Below are 19,012 nucleotides of genomic sequence, written 5' to 3' on the forward strand. Positions count from 1 at the left end.
ACAAAAGAAAGCATTTAATTGGGATTGCTTACAGTTAAGAATGTTACTCCATTATTTTCATGATAGTTGGCATGTAGTCAAACACAATGTTGGAAAGGTAGCTCAGAGTTCTACATCTTGATTCTAGGCAGTAGAAGGAGACTGTGTGTCAAAATGGGTGTAGCTTGAGCATCTGAGACCTCAAAGCTCACCCTCACAATGACACACTTCCGCCAGCTGTTCTGAAGCTTTCTGATGATATGTCTGCATTTGCCTATTCCACTGCTCTAGAGACATCGGCAAAGCACACAGTCTGATTTATTTTCAGCATTTTGCTCTAAAATCAGATTTCAGATGGGCCATGTGAGTTCACATGCACTATTATGCCCTGTTGGGTTAGTTTTGTACGGGGCCTGAGACACCCACTTACAGGTAACTGTTATTGCACCTAATCCATCCAATTAAACCACAGATAAGATGTAATATCCTAAATATAGAGACTGTAATCTGTCTAGATAAGGAATCTTTAACCATTTCAAGGATCTGTGGAACATGGCATTTAAATAACTTAGGGTTCTATTGACATGAGACATGACTGCTTCTGACAGCACCAATCTATTCCAAGAGAATGCTGAGCACCAAAGACACTCCACTTGGAGCTTGTTTTCTTCTTGGCAAAACTGGCCTTTGGGCAAAGAACTGACAATGCCTCAACCACTGACAAGTTATATGATATCCAGAAATGAATATGCAGGACTGTCAAATCTTGCCCAGACAGAATAAGACTGTTTCGAAATTTTTCCTGCCTCTGAAAATGGTCTGTCAATTATGCTAGGCCATATCCAAAGTTGGTTGCTTCAATGTTGCAAAATAAGATTTTGGGTGATTGCTCAGGTAGCTAATTATCTCTTTCATATATTGCTTGCTCTGGAAGCTACTTGATTGTACTTTTTGCCTGCTCAAGTAATATTATCTCCCTTCTCAGGCCTTCAATAGGGTTGAAAATTAGATAGTTGTAGTTACCGTCCTCTTATGATCTAGCCAAGCCATTTCCTATACAAGACTTAGACTCCTTACAATAGAATGTTTATTAAAACATTTAGCATATGTTCCTTGCTTAATATTGTTTATGCTGATTGTAATTCTAATCTTATACTCGATATCTGTTCCTAGTGTATATTGTTTTGTATTGGGTTTGGAACTCACTTAAACAAAAGGGGGACATGCTGCAAGAGCTCCTTCTGCTCCTTCAGCCAATAGCCTTTAAGATATCAGCCCATGTGGGCATGGTCTCTTTTGCTTTAAAAAGCAGCTGTAGCCATGCACTCTCTCTCTCCTGCATCTGGCTTCCGGCTATTAGACTTCATTTCTGATCACGCAGAGGGCTATTGTCTGGGACGGTGATCTGTAAGTTTTTTCCCCTTAAATAAATAATGCTTTTATTAATTATAATTTCAAACTGGTGTATGATTGTTTTGGACTTACGCCTTCATGGGAGTCTTTGGATAAGTAAGTGGCCAAGGCTGCTGGTTCCTAACCTGTAAAATGGGAATGATCACATCCATGGCTTCATATATATACTGAGCCCTGAAATGAGCAGATGAGGGCATGTCTCAAACCTTGAGAACATAGTGCAAAGGCCTGAAAGTCGAGATCTGTTATTGCTCTGGGGGCCAAGTAGAAACAAGTCTTAACTCTATTTGTATGTACATCCACTCTAGTGTATGCAGGGCATTGAGAACAGCACTCTTTGCCTTCCTCCTCCTTCTCTCTCTACACCTGACAGTTCCCAGCAAGGCCATCCCAGATGTTCCCAAAGTATCACCAAAGGTTATTGAAAGTTTGCGCCACAGGTTCCCCTCAGACAGCAGAGCAATCTTGTTCCTGAGAGTTCTCCAGTATCTGCCAGAAAGTGAGTAAGTCCTGAGGTGTCACAGAGTGGCAGGTCACAATTTTCTGAAAGCGGCACACGGAGAACCTTAAGCTATCTGGGAAAAAGGTCTGTTCAGTGTGGAGTTCCTCAGGCTGGATCTTCAGGATGGCCAAGCAGAGCCCAACAAACACATCCTCCAGCTTGAGGAATGGAACACTCTCAGAGACATTGTATACTTTGCTGGCCACGTCACTAGAAAAGACATAACCTGTCCCAGAGCAAAATGGTGGGTACTTGTCCTGGGGATATTCAAATTTACTCACAAACCACTTGCTGGACTTTTTCCTGATGGGAAGATCATTGGACTTTATGTAGCCTGTGAAGAACCTGGAGGTTTTGTTTTTCTTCAGCAGCAGGTCAGTCAGATAACCAACATTCACGAACACATCTGAGTCTGTCTTCATCACAAAAGCTGCCTGAGGACAAAAGTGATGGACCCATTCCATGCCCATCAATGTCTTCAGGGTCAAGTTGTAATAGTCGTCCTTGAAATCCTTCTGTATGATGTCATGGTGCTGCTTGCCCTCCTGGGCTGTGGCATTCATCTCATAAGTGCTGTCTGAGGCCCCCAGGAGGAAGAGGGTCTTCACATTCCTCCCATGAATCTCTGCCTCTCTACCCCATGTCTTGCGGATGGCCAACCGAGCCTCCAGCTGCTTGTGGGACGAAGTCACCAGCAGCACAAGGAAAGGTGGCTTCTGCTTGCAGTCTATATCTGGAAGCTGGAGAAACTTCCCGTGACCTTTCTTGAGAACAAATGGTGGTTCCTCAAAAGGCTCCATGCTGAAGTACAAGCAAAGAGCACCCATTGTCAGAATGAAAGCATAAACCAGTCTCATCTTCATGAAGTTCATCTGAAAGAACAAAGACAAACTGCCAGGTCTCCCAAGAGAGAAGGTGGAATAACAGATACCCACACACAAGATCAGAGGGCTCTGTTCTGGTGTTCCAAGCCTAGCACCAGGGCTAGAATTTATACTTTATAAGGTACTAACAGAAAAGTATTTGATAGTTCCCAACACAGGACTAGAGAGACCACTCAGTGGTTAGGAGCACTTCCTGCCAGCAACCACCTGTATCTGCTGTTCTAGTAGATCCGATGCCTCTTTTGGCCTCTGTGGGTACTGCACATATGTGGTGCACAGATAAACATGCAAACAAAATTCCCTTATATGTAAACTAAAAACTTTTAAAGTTTACTCAAAAAGTTCCAAACACAAATGAAAAGTACATAATATACCAACCCCATATATACAAAATTTAAAACTGAACTTTCAAAAAATATGAGTTGATGTGCCAAGTAGCTGAGATAGATGAAGAGATCCACAGTTTAGAAAACTCTGGAGGGGCTGTAGAGATGGTTTAGAGGTTGAGAGCATTGCCTGCTCTTCCAGAGATCCCAATTTCAATTCCCAGAAACCACATGGAGGGTCACAGCCATCTATAATGAGACCTGATGCCCTTCTCTGACATGCAGGCACACATGCAGAGCACCCATACATAAAATATAAGAAAGGAAAAGAAAGAGAGAAAACTCTGGACTCTTTCAGCACATAGAAACGGAGGCCATTCCTCTACAGTTAAGCACACAGGAGAGCCTGCCATGCTGTCCCCCAGTGTCACACTGACAGTTTTGGGATTCTAGATGCTGGTCCCAGCTTTGGGAACCACCAGCCCTTCACTGATGGGATATTCAGACTCCTTGTCCTTCAGTAGATGGACCAGATCTCCCAACAGATCCTCAGCTCTGACCTCTGGTGACTCCATGACAAAGAATGTCACAATGCAGCTAGACAGCCTGTACAGGTCTGGCAGCTGTGCATTCAGGGTGCAAGCAGAGGTCTAGAAGCAGTGCATTCTGGGTGCAATCACATGACTGGCTGTGGAGGCCCAAAAATATGAGCCTTTTTCCACATTGACAAAGGTCGGAGAGTTGGAACTTACCTCTAGTTCCTTCAATGTTATTCTGCTTCCACCTCGAAGGTCCCACCTAGCTGTAGACAAGGAGTTTTGCTCTCTCAAGGTTATTGTGAACAGTTGTGGCTAAGAGCCAGACTTTGACTTCAGGAATAGAGAGGTAGATATGTTCCTACATTAAACAAAAGTCTAAAGATCCAACTAAGGGTCCAGTTCTTATATGGAGATAACTTTGGGTTCCACCCAGGGAGTGGTTTGCCTACAGAGTGTTTTGGTCTAGGGTGTAAGAGTGACTTGTTTTGTTCTAGCAACAGAACATTTAACTAGGGATGTAGCCCACAACCTTCAATAAGTAGGTGCATTTCTTTGTATCATGTTAATGTAGTTTTAAGTTTACTCCTACCTTTTTATGTCAGGGGTATTTGAAGCAACTGGCATGTAGACGTGGGCATTTTTCAGTACTCACTGGAAATCTTTCCTGATACTATAGTATTTGTTTCTTCAGTTTATTATTTCCATTCGCATCTTCATACTCTTTACTATATTTTTAAATCCCCATGGCCTCTACCCTGGCAAAAGATACTTTTGTTGGCACTGATCCCCAACAAATGGCCACAGACTTCTCTAATTAAGCATGTTCAAAAAGCAACTTCACACCATGAGTTCCTGACAACTCATGTGTCTGAACTCTTGGTCTGCAGCTGACGCTGCTGTTGGAAAAGGTTGTAGAACCCTTTATGAGATGGGGCCGAGCTACAAGGAGTGAGCACTGAGGGATGAGTGTTGAGTTTATGACACCGTCCACTTCATGTCTTCTCTCTGCCTCCTGATCCACAAGATATGAGCAATAATCTCACACCCTGATACCACAGCTACAAACTGCTCCCAGTGGTGTGTATATGTTCCTGCTGCAAAGGAGAATCACCTCAAATCAGGATCCAAAGTAAATCCCCCCACCCTGTAAGTCATTTCTTTTTACGTATTTGGTCATAGCAATGAGAAAAGTAATGAACACAAAAGCACCTCTGGTTTTCTGATTTGCACAATTACCCTGAAATTCAAGGAACCTGGAATGTGGTAAGTTTGAGATCACTGGTGTTAGTGTTGTAACACTGAGAAAGAAAGACACTCACTTTTGCTGAGCAAGAACTTAGTTCTATTTGGAATGCTAAGCCACAGGGTAGAATTCATGATGGATTGAATTCCTTGTGAAGAGCAGGTGGTGACCAATGTTTCACCCTACTTTCCAAGACAATCTTCTGGACTTGGTTTGTCAACCAAAAATGAAGACTGTGTCTCTCAGGAATAACTAGGAAAGAAAATGATAGAGTCAAGTTGTTTTCACTTTCTTTCATGCTTTGCCCTCTCCCTGTGTGACCTTGAGTAAGTGTATGAGCTGAATTTCTGGACTCAGTTTTGTGACTTCTAAAATGGGTACAACTGAGACACAGAGTCAACCATATGAGTCACCTGCATACAACAACAAACAAATACCTAAGAATCCTCTGAGGTCTCACAGATGAAGATAGTCCCTGTGGTGGTTTGTGGGAGAATGGTCTCTATGGGTCTATATCTTTGAAGACTTTGTCATCAGTAGGTGGATGTCTTTGGGAAGGATTGGCGGTGTGGCCTTGGTGAAGAAGGTGTGTCACTGGGTATGGACTTTAAGGTTTCAAAAACCCATGCCATTATCACTGGACTCTCTTTCTTCCTCATGTTCAAGCTGTGAACTCTAAGCTGTTCCCGCCATCCATGTCTTTGCTGTAATCATGGACGCTAACCCTCTGACACTATAAAACCAACTGTATGCTTCTATGAGATCCTTTGCTCATGGGGACAGTAAGGGAAAAGTAATTAACATGAAAGTTGGTACCAGGGAATGGGATAGAGCCTGACTGGCCTGACCTTGTTGTGTTTTGTAGGAATGTAGAAGACAGCGGGGCTTTGGATGAGGAAAATGGTTGAACACTGAGTGCTGAGCTTAATGGGCCATCCTAGTAGCAGTGTGGCAGTAGTGCTGTGGACAGTGGGGGTCACCTCAAGATGCCTCAGAGGGGAACAATATTAGTAATGGGGATAGAGACCATTCTTGTGATATTTTTACAAAGAATGGGGCTGCTTTCTGCCCTTGTATTAAGAACCTCTCTGAGGGTTAGAGAGATGGCTCTGTGGTTAAGAGCACTGGTTGTTCTTCCAGAGAACCTGGGTTCAGTTCCCAGCACTCACATAACAGTTCACAATTGTTTGTAGTTCTGTTCCAGAAGATGTGACGCCCTCACATCAATGCACATAAAACAAAGTTTAAAAAAAAAAGAGTTGGTGTGCATTTAAAAAAAATGAATATGCCTGAGATAAATTGAAGAGTAAGGGATTAAGTTCTGTGGTAGTTGTAATTATTCAGCCACAAATAAAGCTGCACTTCTGAGTTCTAGAGCCATGTACATGAACAGAAGCCCTCAGGCAAACGTGCCTGAGTGTTAAAGCCCCCCCCCATGTTACCCATGTGCACACATTTGTGTTTACATCCACTGACTCAGCTAAGCCCTTCTATACATGCGTGAGCCCATCATCTGCATTATCTGCATATGACGTAGTCACGCCAACCCCTGTGCACATGCACTAGGCAGCTTTAAGAAGCTGCATGTGCCGTCTTTCTCTCTCTGCACACCAATTCCACAGGCCTGTACACGCCCCTCTAATAAATTCCTAAGCGTGTTTGTTGCGTGTTTGGTATTTCCTTCTCACTCGTGCCAGGCAATTTTAGTAGTTTGAATATAATTGGCCCCCATAAGCACATAAAGAGTGGCACTGTTAGGAGGTGTGACCTTGTTGGGGGTCATGGTGTCTCTTCACAGCAATAGAAACCCAAAGACAGTTTCACTGGCAGAGCAATTTCAAGACAGGCTAATACTGTCTTTCTCATGTGGTTACTAGTGATACCCTTAGGCAAACATGCAATAAAAAAGAGTGGGTGGAACAAAAATTAATATAAAATGTTTGAGTAGAAAAACGACACCAGGGAAATTTAATGTTGGAATTCAGTCTTGAGCTGAAAGAAATAAGGGAATTAAAGAAAGGCCTGATCCAAACTAGAATAAAGCAAGGGTGTTCTCAGGGCAAGACCCTACCCAACTAATCTTCTGACTTGTAAGAGGGAGGCCTAAGGGATTTTCTGTTCCTAAAGAGCAACAACAAAGGAAAGATCCTGCAAACAGGATTCACGGAGGCAGCCAGACTTTGAACTGTCATTCACATGGTTCTGGAATGAAGGGCTATGGAGTCTTCCTCCGTGGTTAAGGAGGACTGAGGAGGCCAGGCAGTAGTTTATGGTAAGAAAGACCCTGCAAGAGCTAGAAGCCGAGAGGCCATTGCATGAAACTATGGAACTGAAGCCTGGGTTGCATGGAGACTGTAAGGTGTCAGACTTGTCAGATCCATGGATATTTGCCAAAAAGAGCTGCACAGACGAGTGGAGCATGAGAGGGATGTGTGGTGTGGGGGCAAAGCTGGAAGGGAAGGGCCAGCTGAGCCCAGTGACACTGGTGTGGAGCCGTGTTTAGTTTCCATATTGCTTTTATCCAATATTTCTTCACTATGCTTTTTTTCTCCCTTTTAAATGGTAAAGTATATTCTCTGACATTGTCTGTTGAAAGTATTTAATATACTTTTTATTATATTTTACAGGTGGTTACAGTAAAGAGTCTGCCTTAGTCCCAAAAGGAGACTTTGGACTTTTAAACTGAGTTGAGACTGTGAGAGACTATGGGATTTCCTGAGTTGGACTAAATCTATTTTGCAGTATAGTATAGCTACAAGTCTGTGGAGTGAGAGAGGAGACTGTGGTGGTTTGAATACGAATGGCTCAGAGCAGTATTCTCAGAGAACCTGAATTCAGGTCTTAACACCCATGTCAAGCAGTTCACAACTACCTACAACTGCAGTTCTAGGGAATCAACCACCTTCTTCTGGCCTCAGCAGGCAACTATTTTCTATGTGAAAACCCACACAGAGACATAAGCACATAAAATTTTAAAAGTAAATATAATTTCATCTTTAAAAACCATTAGTGTGTGTGTATGTTTTGTGTGTGTTTATGCTACAATGCAAGTGTGAAGGTCAGACAAAAGTTTGCTGGAAGCCCAGTTCTCTCATTCCACCACCTGATTCCAGTTCTTGCTCTCTGATTCCTGTGAGCAGCTGAGATATGATCTCTCAACTTCCAGCTCTGGCCCTTTGCTGCCATCTCTCCCCTGCCATTACAGACTGACCCTCTGGAACCATGAACCAAAGTTAGTCTCCTAATTAGGTGCTTTTGGTCATAGTGTTTTATTGCAGCACAGAGAAGTGACGGATACAAAGCCTCCAAGGTGGCTTATGCTGTGGAGGTAACAAAATGAGTCTTCTGGAAGCATGTAGAGGACCCGGAAAGAGGTACAGAAGAGGACAGAACGAGTTAGTGCAGAACACAGGGAATAGGCAGAGGACAGAACGAGTTAGTGCAGAACACAGGGCATAGGCAGAGGACAGAACGAGTTAGTGCAGAACACAGGGAATAGTCAGAGGTGATGTGGGATTACAGAAATACTAATGGATAAAGAAACTGCCTTGGCCTGTTGATAGGGCAGAACTTAGAGGCAGATGGGGAAAACTAAGCTGAATGCTAGGAGAAAGAAGGGCACAGTCAGAGAGAAGCCATGTAACCCTGCAGAAGAGATACACCAGAACTTTAGCCAGTAAGCCACAGCCACATGGCAATACACAGATTAATGGAGATAGGTTAAATTAATATTTAAGACTTAGTCAATAAGAAGCTAGAGCTAATGAGCCAAGCCATGATTTAATTAATATAGTTTTTTGTGATGATTTCAGGGCTAAGCAGCCAGGAACCAACAAGCAGCTCTCTTTTCCGACACAGAGGCACAGAACAATGGCATCATACAGCTCAGTTACCCCAGGTTGACTTGGGCAAACAGGCATTTGATAAGAAAAGCTGAGGCTGTCCACTCGTTGTACTGAAAACCTCTTAGGGACCAAGAGAAATACTGAGGCAAACTGCCCTTTCGGATGAGCAATTTATTATTAGAGTTACTGATGCCACAGGAAGGTGTGGTGGGGAGTCTGAGAAGACTTCAGGCCCATATGACAGAGTTGAGGTCCCTTTCTGTAGAGCCATCATCCCATAGTGGATCAATGCTCAATCCACTGAAAGTCTGTGTTCTCTTTTGATGTTCACTTAATACCCTGCCAAAGGTTACAACTACCTGCTTTGAGTCAGAAATGACCGTAGAAATGACCATGGTCTATTTTTCCCTAATCTTGACAGCTCATCTGGTAAACCACTGACTAAGCAAGTTTGAGACCTGAGTTGGATCCCCAGACTGGATTTTAAAAGCCCTATGTTGGCACATGTGTTCTGCCATGTAATGGCAACAACTAAGAGGAAATGAAAATTCCCTTAAAGAAATAGAGGAAAGATAATCAAAACACTGGAAGAAATAAATAAATATCTTAAAGAAAGCCAAGAAAAAATAATCCAATGGGTGAAGCAAACAGCTTAAGCAGTTTAATATTTAAAAATTTAAATAGAGTCAATAAAGAAAACACAAACTGAAGGAATTTTGGAAATAGAAAATCTGTGTAAATTAACAGAAACTACAGATGCAAGCATAACCAACAGATTATAAGAGCTGGAAGAGAAAATCTAAGGAGTTGAAGATATAATAGAGGAAAAAGATTCATCAGTCAAATAAAATGTTAAATCCAACAAATCCATAACACAAAGAATCCAGGAAATCTGGGACACCATCAAAAGACCAAACATAAGAATAACAGCAATAGAAGGAGAAAAACTCCAGCTCAAAGGGACAGAAAATATATTCAACAAAATCACAAAAGAAAAGTTTCCAAACCTAAAAAATGACATTCCTATAAAGGCACAAGAAGTTTCCAGAAAACCAAATGAATTGGTCCAGAGAAAAACATCCCCTTACATAATAATCAAAACACTAAACATACAGAATAAAGAAAGACTATTGGAGGAAGCAAACTCCAGAGGAGCAGAAGCCAAGAGCCAATTTAGTCCCGGGAGCCAATCCAGTCCTGGGACACTGGCAGACCAGGATTGAGCTAGTAACCTGGTTCAGAGACAACAATCTCCACCAGAACAGGAACAGGGGAGTAACAGCTGAGTGAGTCAGAGCCACAGACTGCAGAGGGTCCAGACATGAATCTGGGACTTCAAGGGAATAGACCTAAGCCAGGGCCCCTGTGGGTCTGGGCATAATTCTAGGACCTCCCAGGACCTAGGCCTGAGCCAGGACCTCTGCCAGTCTGGGCATGAATCTGGGACCTCCGAGGGAATAGGCAGGAACCAGAGATCTCTGCAGGACCAGGTGTGAGTCTGGGACCTCAGAAGGAGTAGGCCTGAGCCAGGACCTCTGTGGGTCTGGGTATTGGTCTGGGATATCAAAGGGAATAGGAAGTAACCTGGAACATTTGCGGGTCTGAGCATGAGTCTGGAACCTCTGAGGGAGTACTCCTGAGTCAGGTCCTCTGTGGTTCTGGACACATCCTAGCCTGGGAACTCCGATGGAGTAGACTGGAGCCAGAAACCTTTGCAGGACCAAATCCAAGACAGGGACTTCCGCAGCAGGGGATCCAGATGGGATTTACAGAAAGAGGTCAAAGCCAGTAACCTAGGCCAAAGTAGGCCTGAGATAGCAAAGTCCAAGGGAGCAGAGCAAAGCACAGGAATGCTGAGTTATCTCCAGGAACATGGAGTAACCAATAGGGGTAACTAGAACTGTGGTACTGACTCTACCATGAAAAACAACCACCTGAGCTTTGGATTCACTGGCACCTAGAAGATTAATCAACAGAATCTCAGACAGCCCCAACCAAACCTAGTAGAGGAAAAGATGAGTAGAAAAGGTAAGAAAACACACAACACCACAAAGAGCAACACAACACCAGTAAAACCTAAAGACCCTACAGCAGCAAGACCTGAACAACCAAATGTAGATGAAGCAGAAGAAAATGACCGAAAAGAATAACTTCAAGAGAATGTTTGAAATTCTTAAAGAGGAAATAAGAAATTCCCTTAAAGAAATGGAGGAAAAAGGAAACAAAAAAATTGGAAAACATCAGTAAATCCCTTAAAATAAACCAATAAGATTCAGTGTGGTTGGCTTTATGTTGAGGTCTTTCATCAATTTGAAATTGAGTTTTTGTATGTGGTGATAGATATGGGTCTATTTTCATTATTCTACATGTTGATATCCAGTTATGCCAGCACCATTTAGAACTTAGAGAAGAGAAAATGAGAAGCACACTTGAATGCATTGGCACAGGAGACCACTTGCTAAATATAATCCCAGCAGCACAGACACTGAGAGAAACAATTAATAAATGGGACCTCCTGAAACTGAAAACCTTCTGTAAAGTAAGGGACATGGTCAACAAAGCAAAATGACAGCCTACAGAATGGGAAAAGATCTTCACTAACCCCATATCAGACAGAGGTCTGATCTCCAAAATATACAAAGAACTCAAGAAATTGGTCATCAAAAGAACAAATAATCCAATAAAAATTATGGAGTACAGACCTAAACAGAGAACTCTCAACAGAGGAATCTAAAATAGCTGAAAGACACTTAAGGAAATGCTCAACATACTTAATCATCAGATAAATGCAAATCAAAACAACTCTGAGATTCTATGTTATACCTGTAAGAATAGCCAAGATCAAAAACACTGATGACAACTTAACGCTGGAGAGGTTGTGGGGAAAGGAAACACTCTGTATTGCTGGTGCGAATGCAACCTGGTACAGCCCCTTAGATGTCAGCGTGGCGATTTCTCAGAAAATTAGGAAACATTCTTCCTCAAGATCCAGTAATACCACTTTTGGTTTATATATCTAAAGGATGCTAAATTGTGCCACAAGAACATGTGTTCAACTGTATTCATAGCAGCATTGTTTGTAATAGCCAGAACCTGGAAACATCCTAAATGCCCTTCAACTAAAGAATGGATAGGAAAATGTGGTACGTTTACACAATGGGGTACTATACAGCAGAAAAAATAACATCTTGAATTTTGCACGAAAAGGGATGGAACTAGAAAACATTATGAGTGAGGTAACCCAGACCCAGAAAGGTGATTATCACATGTACTTACTCATGGAGTTTTTAACTCCAAAGCAAAGAAAACCAGCCTACCAACTACAATCCTCGAGAACTTAGACAACAATGAGGACACTAAGAGAGACTTACATAGATCTAATCTACATGGGAAGTAGAAAAAGGACAAGATCTACAGAGTAAATTGGGAGCATGGGGACCTTGGAGAAGGATTGGACGGGGAGGGGAGAAGCAGGGAAGGGAACAGAGAAAAATGTAGAGCTCAATAAAAATCAACAATAAAAAGACTATTAAGAGCTGCAAAGGAAAAAGTCCAAGTAATACAAAAGGGCAGACTTATTAGTATAACACCTGAATTCTCAATGGAAACTGTGATAGCCAGAAGGTTCTGGACAGTTGTGCTTCAGACACTAAGAGACTATGGATGCAATCCCTGACTACTATAGCCAACAAAGCTTTCAATTATCATTGATGAAGAAAACAAGATATTCCAAGACAAAACCAGATTTAAACAATACCTGTCCACAAATCTACCCTACGGAAAGTACTAGATAGAAAGCTGCAACCTAAGGAAGATAGCTACATCCACAAAAACACAGGCGTCTCACACCAAAAAACAGATCCCTCACAGAAGAGGAATGCCAACAGGTAGGCATATAGACAGACTTCCTTAATATGAATGGGAAATGTAATCCATGGCTTGTGTGGATAAATTATTGGTTCTCTACTTCTAGACTGGTCTTGGCAAGGCAATGGGCCCTTTCAGTGGAAGCATAACTGGATAAGGTGGGGACAGCCCTATAAGGCTGTAGTCTGGTCTTCTTCTTGCTTAAGCTCTATACTGCCTGGTTGGTGTGGTTTGACTATCACCTCATCTTCCTGTCGCCAGAGACAGGAGCTGGTCCTGAGTCCATGCCATTCCTGCTGTAATGGACTGTACCTTCTCCCCTGTGATCTCAGGGCAATCCTCCCTCTCAAATTACTTCTGTCTTGTCAAGAATTTGGTCACAGTGACAAAGAGACAGAGATAGATGATTGATGATAGATAGATAGATAGTTGATAGATGAAGGATATATAGATAAATAGATGAGGTGTAGATAATAGATTATAAATAGATGAGGTGTAGATAATAGATTATAAATAGATATATGGTAGGTTATAGAGAAATTATATGTGATTTTAAATCAAAGGTAGATGACAGATAATAGGTATACCAAAAAATATACAATAGAAGTTACATAAGTTATATAGTATATAAATAGATGAAAACATGCATGCTATGGGATAATACAGGACTCACTGAACATAGAGGACAATTAGGACTGCTGAGAAGTCAAGAACAATAGCACTGGGTTTTGATCCTACTGCAAATACTGGCTTTGTGGGAGCCTAGGCTGTTTGGATGTTCACCTTAATAGACCTGTAAGGAGGTGGGAGGTCCTTGGACTCCCCACAGGGCAGGGAACCCTGACTGCTCTTAGGGCTGATGAGAGAGGGGGAGTTGATTGGGGGAGGGGGAGGGATATAGGAGGCAGTGGAGGGGAAGAGACAGAAATCTTTAATAAATAAATAAATTAATAAAAAAAAGAAAACATGCATGCTAGACTACATATAAGTGATAGAGATGGATAGATGATAGATAAATTACAAGCTGATTGATAGATACACCAGAGAAATATTAAATGATAGATAAACAATATATTATGAATAAAAAATAGACAAGTAATTGGTTCATAGATGATAGAAAACTAATAGGTGGTGGATAGATGATAGACAAGAAAATATAGATGATAAATACAAAGACAGTCAAAAGTGTATCAATCACAAAGTCCTAACGAGGATCAGAAGGAGGGAGAACATGAGCAAGGAAGGCAGGACCACGAGGGGTGCACCCACCCACTGAGACAGTGGGTCTGATCTATTGGGAGCTCTCCAAGGCCATCTGGACTGTGACTGAAAAAGCATGGGATAAAACCGGACTCTCTGAACATGGCGGACAATGAGAGCTGATGAGAGGCCAAGGACAATGGCACGGGGTTTTGATCCTACTTCATGTTCTGGCTTTGTGGGAGCCTAGACAGTTTGGATGTTCACCTTCCTAGACCTGGATGGAGTGGGGAGGACCTTGGACTTTCCACAGGGCAGGGAACCCTGACTGCTCATGGGACTGGAGAGGAAGGAGAAGAGGAGTGGGGGGAGGGGGAGAGAGGTGGAGGAGGGGGAGGGAAATGGGAGGCGGGGAGGAGGGGGAAAATTTTTTTTTCAAAAAAAAAAGAAAAAAAAATACAACCTAAAGTATAATAAAAGATTAAGACAACTTAAAAAAAGTGTATCAATCAATAAATAGAAGATTATGGCATGTTGATAAACAAGAGGCAGACAAATCATAGGATAATACCCACATATTAATGAAAACACTATCGACTATGCTAGAATCAGGTAAATGCATAATTTTCTTCCTCTTCTTTGGATTTTTGAGATAAGAGTTTCTCTATGTAGCCCTTGCTGTCCTAGAACTCACTCTGCAGACCAGGCTGGCCTTGAACTCACAGAGATCAGCCATCCGGTGACTCCTGAGTGCTGGGATTAACAGTGTGCACCACCATCCAACTTAGGTAAAAGAATATTAAAGCAATGAGATGGAGTTACTACTTTTTCTATTAATAAAAATTTAAAGGTCCAGTGAGTCTAAGTCTTGGCTAAGCTGTGGGGAACCAGGCACTGAGTTACTAAACCATATGGTTGGTGGGAGTGTGATTAATGAAGCCCCTACCCTCTCAAGGAGCATTCTTTAGGATCTAGCACAGATTGACACCAATCTAGAACTGCCCTAGAATTCAATTACACTCATACATGTAGGTCCTTAATCTATAGGAAATCACACTGTTGTGCAAGAGGAGACAGACCAGGAATGCCTACCACTGTGTTTAATATAAAAATATAAAACATTTATAACCCAGAAATAGTGATGAAAATGCAGAAATTAGCACCAGCTTCATACCGACAGATTTCTTAAGCATAATGGTAGTGACGTGAGATATAGCCTCACACATAGAGATGTGAACACGCACACAGGAAGGATGGAGGAAGCAGAGCAGGGGGAAAGGGTAACAGGTGGGGAGAGAAATGAAAGGCAACACTTTATGATTAACTCACTTTTTACTATCTCACCTTATAAGTCACAGCAGGTGCCACCCATGTGACAGGGACATGGTCACACACAGTTTGTCTGCAGCTCTCTGACTTTTCTACAACCTAAAATAGTTTACAATTTAAGAAATATGCATTTAGCTGTGCGGTGGTGGAGCCGGGCGGTTGTGGCACACGCCTTTAATCCCAGCACTCGGGAGTAAGAGGCAGGTGAATCTCTGTGAGTTCGAGACCAGCCTGGTCTACAAGAGCTAGTTCCAGGACAGGCTCCAAAACCACAGAGAAACCCTGTCTCGAAAAACCAAAAAAAAAAAAAAAAAAAAAAAAATATGCATTTAGCTGTGTGGTGGTGGGACATGCCCTTAATCCCAGGACACTGGAGGACTTCTCTGAATTTGAGAACAGCCTGGTCTACAAGAGCTGGTTCCAGGACAGGCACCAAAGCTACAGAGAAACACTGTCTCAAAAAAACAAAACAAAACATGAAAGAAATAAAGGAAGGAAGGAAGGAAGGAAGGAAGGAAGGAAGGAAGGAAGGAAGGAAGGAAGGAAGGAAGGAAGGAAAAGAAAAGAAAAGAAATTCCTACCTAACCTGAGTAGCCTTGAAAACATATTACAGCAAAATAACATAAAAAAGCAATCTGGAAATCATGATTATTCACACGGCCTGATCCCTCTCACTCCCCTTTCATCATAGCCTGGGACAACAAAGAAGTAGATTGTGATACAGAAGATCCAACTCAAACTCTGAGAAGAATTTGAATAAAATCCAAATAAGAAAGAGGCAATAAGGAATGTACCCACAGAGGCAGCCAACCAGGTGACCCTACCCGTGTTAAACAAGAATGACAGCCCAGTCAATCTGGAAGAAGGGACTCCCAGAAGTGGATCAAAGGGGAGCCTGATAAATGTACTGCTCCCCAGAGAAATTGGGAATGCTCAATCAGCAAAACACAATGGATATAAGAAATTACAAGAGACCCAGGAGATTAACAAAGGGACTTGCAGAGATAACACATGACAATTAACACACCACCAGGGAGCAGAGAAATGAGGTCTTGCAAGAAACAGGACAGCTTTTAACAGTGACACAGGGAAGGGAGTTTAGACAGAGAAGAAGCTACATGGAAGAGAACCCAAACCTGAGTCAGCACACTCGCCACTGTGCCCCAAAGTCTGTCCTCTATTTTGCCAGTCTAATGAGCCCCAAAATATGTATCTTATACTAATTGGCAATTATTCTTAAGACCAAGTTATTTTATAATTAGGGAAGATTTTTATTTCTTTCCAAAACCAAGCAAATTTCAGCAGAGAACTTAGAAAATGATAGGTAACGTTGCAATAATCGTTGTTGCCGGTGTCACAAGGAAAGATGCGACCATATAGTCCTCATGTGCACCCAGAGAAATAATAATATCAGCCTCTGTGGTGTCAATGGAGAGAACTGAGGTACAGGGTTGAATTAATGTGCCCGAGTTCCTCTGTCTCCGTGAGTACATAGGGAATGAGGGAGTGATCAACTACATTTTTAGCCCTGTTTGGTCCCAAATGACTTCTAGCTCTTACTGAGGATGTGGGATGATGTTCAAAATCAGATATAAAAAGTCTGGATGACAACTTAATCAAGTGAATATCATTACATAGCATTCTGAGCCCCTGAGTTTGGTTTTCAACTCACTATAATACTATTTTATATAGTGTCCAAAAGAAACTAGGAACAAATGGCTCTCTGTGATAACTATTAGCAATGGAAAGCACAAGCTGACCTCCAAGCTCACTCAGTTCCTGTGGCTCCTCTCAGCCCTGCTAACCCTGTCCCTAAACCTCTCCAGCTCAGGGGATCCCTTCCCAAGCTTCTCCTTCCTCTATAACCCTGCCATTTCATCCATGCGCCCCTCTTGACCTCTCCTCTTCTCTCCTCTCCTCTCCTCTCCTCTTCTCTTCTCTCCTCTTCTCTCTTCTACTCTCCCCACTCCCCTCTTCTTTCAGTTAAGTCTACTACTTTCTGTCCCTGATCTGGACTCTTCCAAGTGACTCTGACTGTACATCCTTCAGGCCTACAATAAGAACCTTCCCCTCAGCCATACAATGAAGCAGCCATGTTCTTGCTTTATATAATTTTGTTAAAAGTTCTGTTATTATATTACCATAGCTGTGACTATAGGTTTTTTTCCCTACTCAGTACAAAATACAGATGGCAATCCAATTTGTAAAGCCAGCTTGATATTTGACTAGATGGCCAATGAGAAGCACAGGTCTGCTTATATTCCAAAGGACCCTTCTTCTTTATCACAGTAGGTATGCTCTCTGAATGGTCACTCATCAGGCTGAGATATAAGTGCTGTGACAAGCTCAGATCTTTCTCAGCATTGGATTGTGTGCTTTTATCTCTATATTGAAATTATAAGAACCCTGGTTTCATCTGGTATGTCAATGTGGCATCTAGACCAAATGGATCTGATCTGGAACATCACTCCCCCACCTTCTCTTGGTTGGGTGATGAGGAATACAAACTAACTTAATAACTAGCACACAAGGACTGTGGTTTCCAGAGTCCAGGCGTTAACCTACTCATGCTGTAGGACAAGCAAGACAGCTGGTCATCAATTATTTCAAAGTTCAGTCTGGGGACACTCAATCTCATGGTCCTAGTTTTAAACTGAGATTATGTAACTTTACCAAAACCTCTATCATCCATATTACCCACCCTTTAACTTTATAACTTCAGACATGGGCTCAGATAATTCCCTCTTACCAGAAGATAAGGAAAGTGTTGTCCAAACCCACGGGAGGCCAGTCACAAAGGCTGATGGAGCACAGTCCCCAAGCCTGAGATCAGGAGAAGTGGAAAGATCCCTTGCCAGTCGTGTGCTTCCCTGATGACAGTGAAGTGAGCAGAGACGAGCAATAGGGATCAGGAGAAAATCCAACTGGGTACTGGATGCCACTCCCCAGCTCCCATCCCCACCTTCCTCACCCTCAACCCCACCCCAACCCCTGCACATAAACCATACATACACACACACACACACACACACACACACACACTCACTCAGCTCACCCAACCCAGGGTGGGGCAATGACAATGCAGTGAACTCTTTCCTGGTAGCTGATACTTAGAGTTAAGAAAAGGACACTTTAGCTCTGTCAGATTCAAGGAAGGATCAAATCCTGTTCTGTCAACTCATTTATCTGGGGACAGAAGATACCAGGCAGTTTTTCAAGGCCACAGGAACCAGGAGTGACTCTCTGGACCAGAAAACCGAGGAGAAATAGGATCTGATGCCCAGTTAAAAGGGCAAACAGGACAGATGACAGGTTGCTGAGCTCAGAGTCCAAAGCCAAGGTCACGCCCAGGTTAGCAGAGACCCCCTCTGGAAGTTCTAGGATCTTCTGCATTGATCTAACCTTTCCTGTCCACTGCCTGTAACCAGCAAGTGGGAACAGAAGGAGGAGAACTCAGCTGAAAAGAAACTCCCCAGCATGTCAGAACACCTGGCCTCATCTCATAAAGTCCAGTCTCAGAGAAGCCCATTGTTTATTCAGAGAACCTGCCCACAACCCACAAAAGAAGGACCATCTGGTGAGAGGAACGTTCATAAAGGAAGAACTGTCTGGGCCAAGCTGGGGGTAGGGAGGAAGGAGAAAAATCTGCTCCCCAAGATCTTTCCGGGACTTGCCACCAACATCCTTGTCCTAGCTTTTCCCTCAAAATTAGACTTTCTTTTATAAAAATTGTTTTTATTTTTGAAGGCATCTCAATATTTAATAATAAGGTATGTTATGTTTCCTGAGAGAGAGCAAGATTATAATATAGAGCAGTTTTCAACTTTGGCCAGTAAATATAACTATTGAGGAATTCTTATTTTCTTTTTGTTTCTAAACTTCAAA

The 19,012-nt window shown here is 42.4% G+C and overlaps 1 protein-coding gene across 1 annotated transcript; it reads right to left on the reverse strand.

Moving 5' to 3' along the window:
- Window positions 1-1,839: 1,839 nt before the first annotated feature.
- On the reverse strand, window positions 1,840-2,772 carry LOC130872261 (beta-1,3-galactosyltransferase 5-like). Its single transcript, XM_057766165.1, has one exon. It carries the CDS (start codon window positions 2,764-2,766, stop codon window positions 1,840-1,842), a length of 927 nt encoding a protein of 308 aa, XP_057622148.1. The 5' UTR covers window positions 2,767-2,772.
- Window positions 2,773-19,012: the final 16,240 nt, after the last annotated feature.

The sequence above is a fragment of the Chionomys nivalis genome, chromosome 3, assembly GCF_950005125.1.
Source record: "Chionomys nivalis chromosome 3, mChiNiv1.1, whole genome shotgun sequence".
Classification (NCBI taxonomy): domain Eukaryota; kingdom Metazoa; phylum Chordata; class Mammalia; order Rodentia; family Cricetidae; genus Chionomys; species Chionomys nivalis.

What these genes read in the sequence shown, in the direction of transcription:
- LOC130872261 (XM_057766165.1), bottom strand. Translation starts at nt 2,766, where the DNA reads ATGAACTTCATGAAGATGAGACTGGTTTATGCTTTCATTCTGACAATG.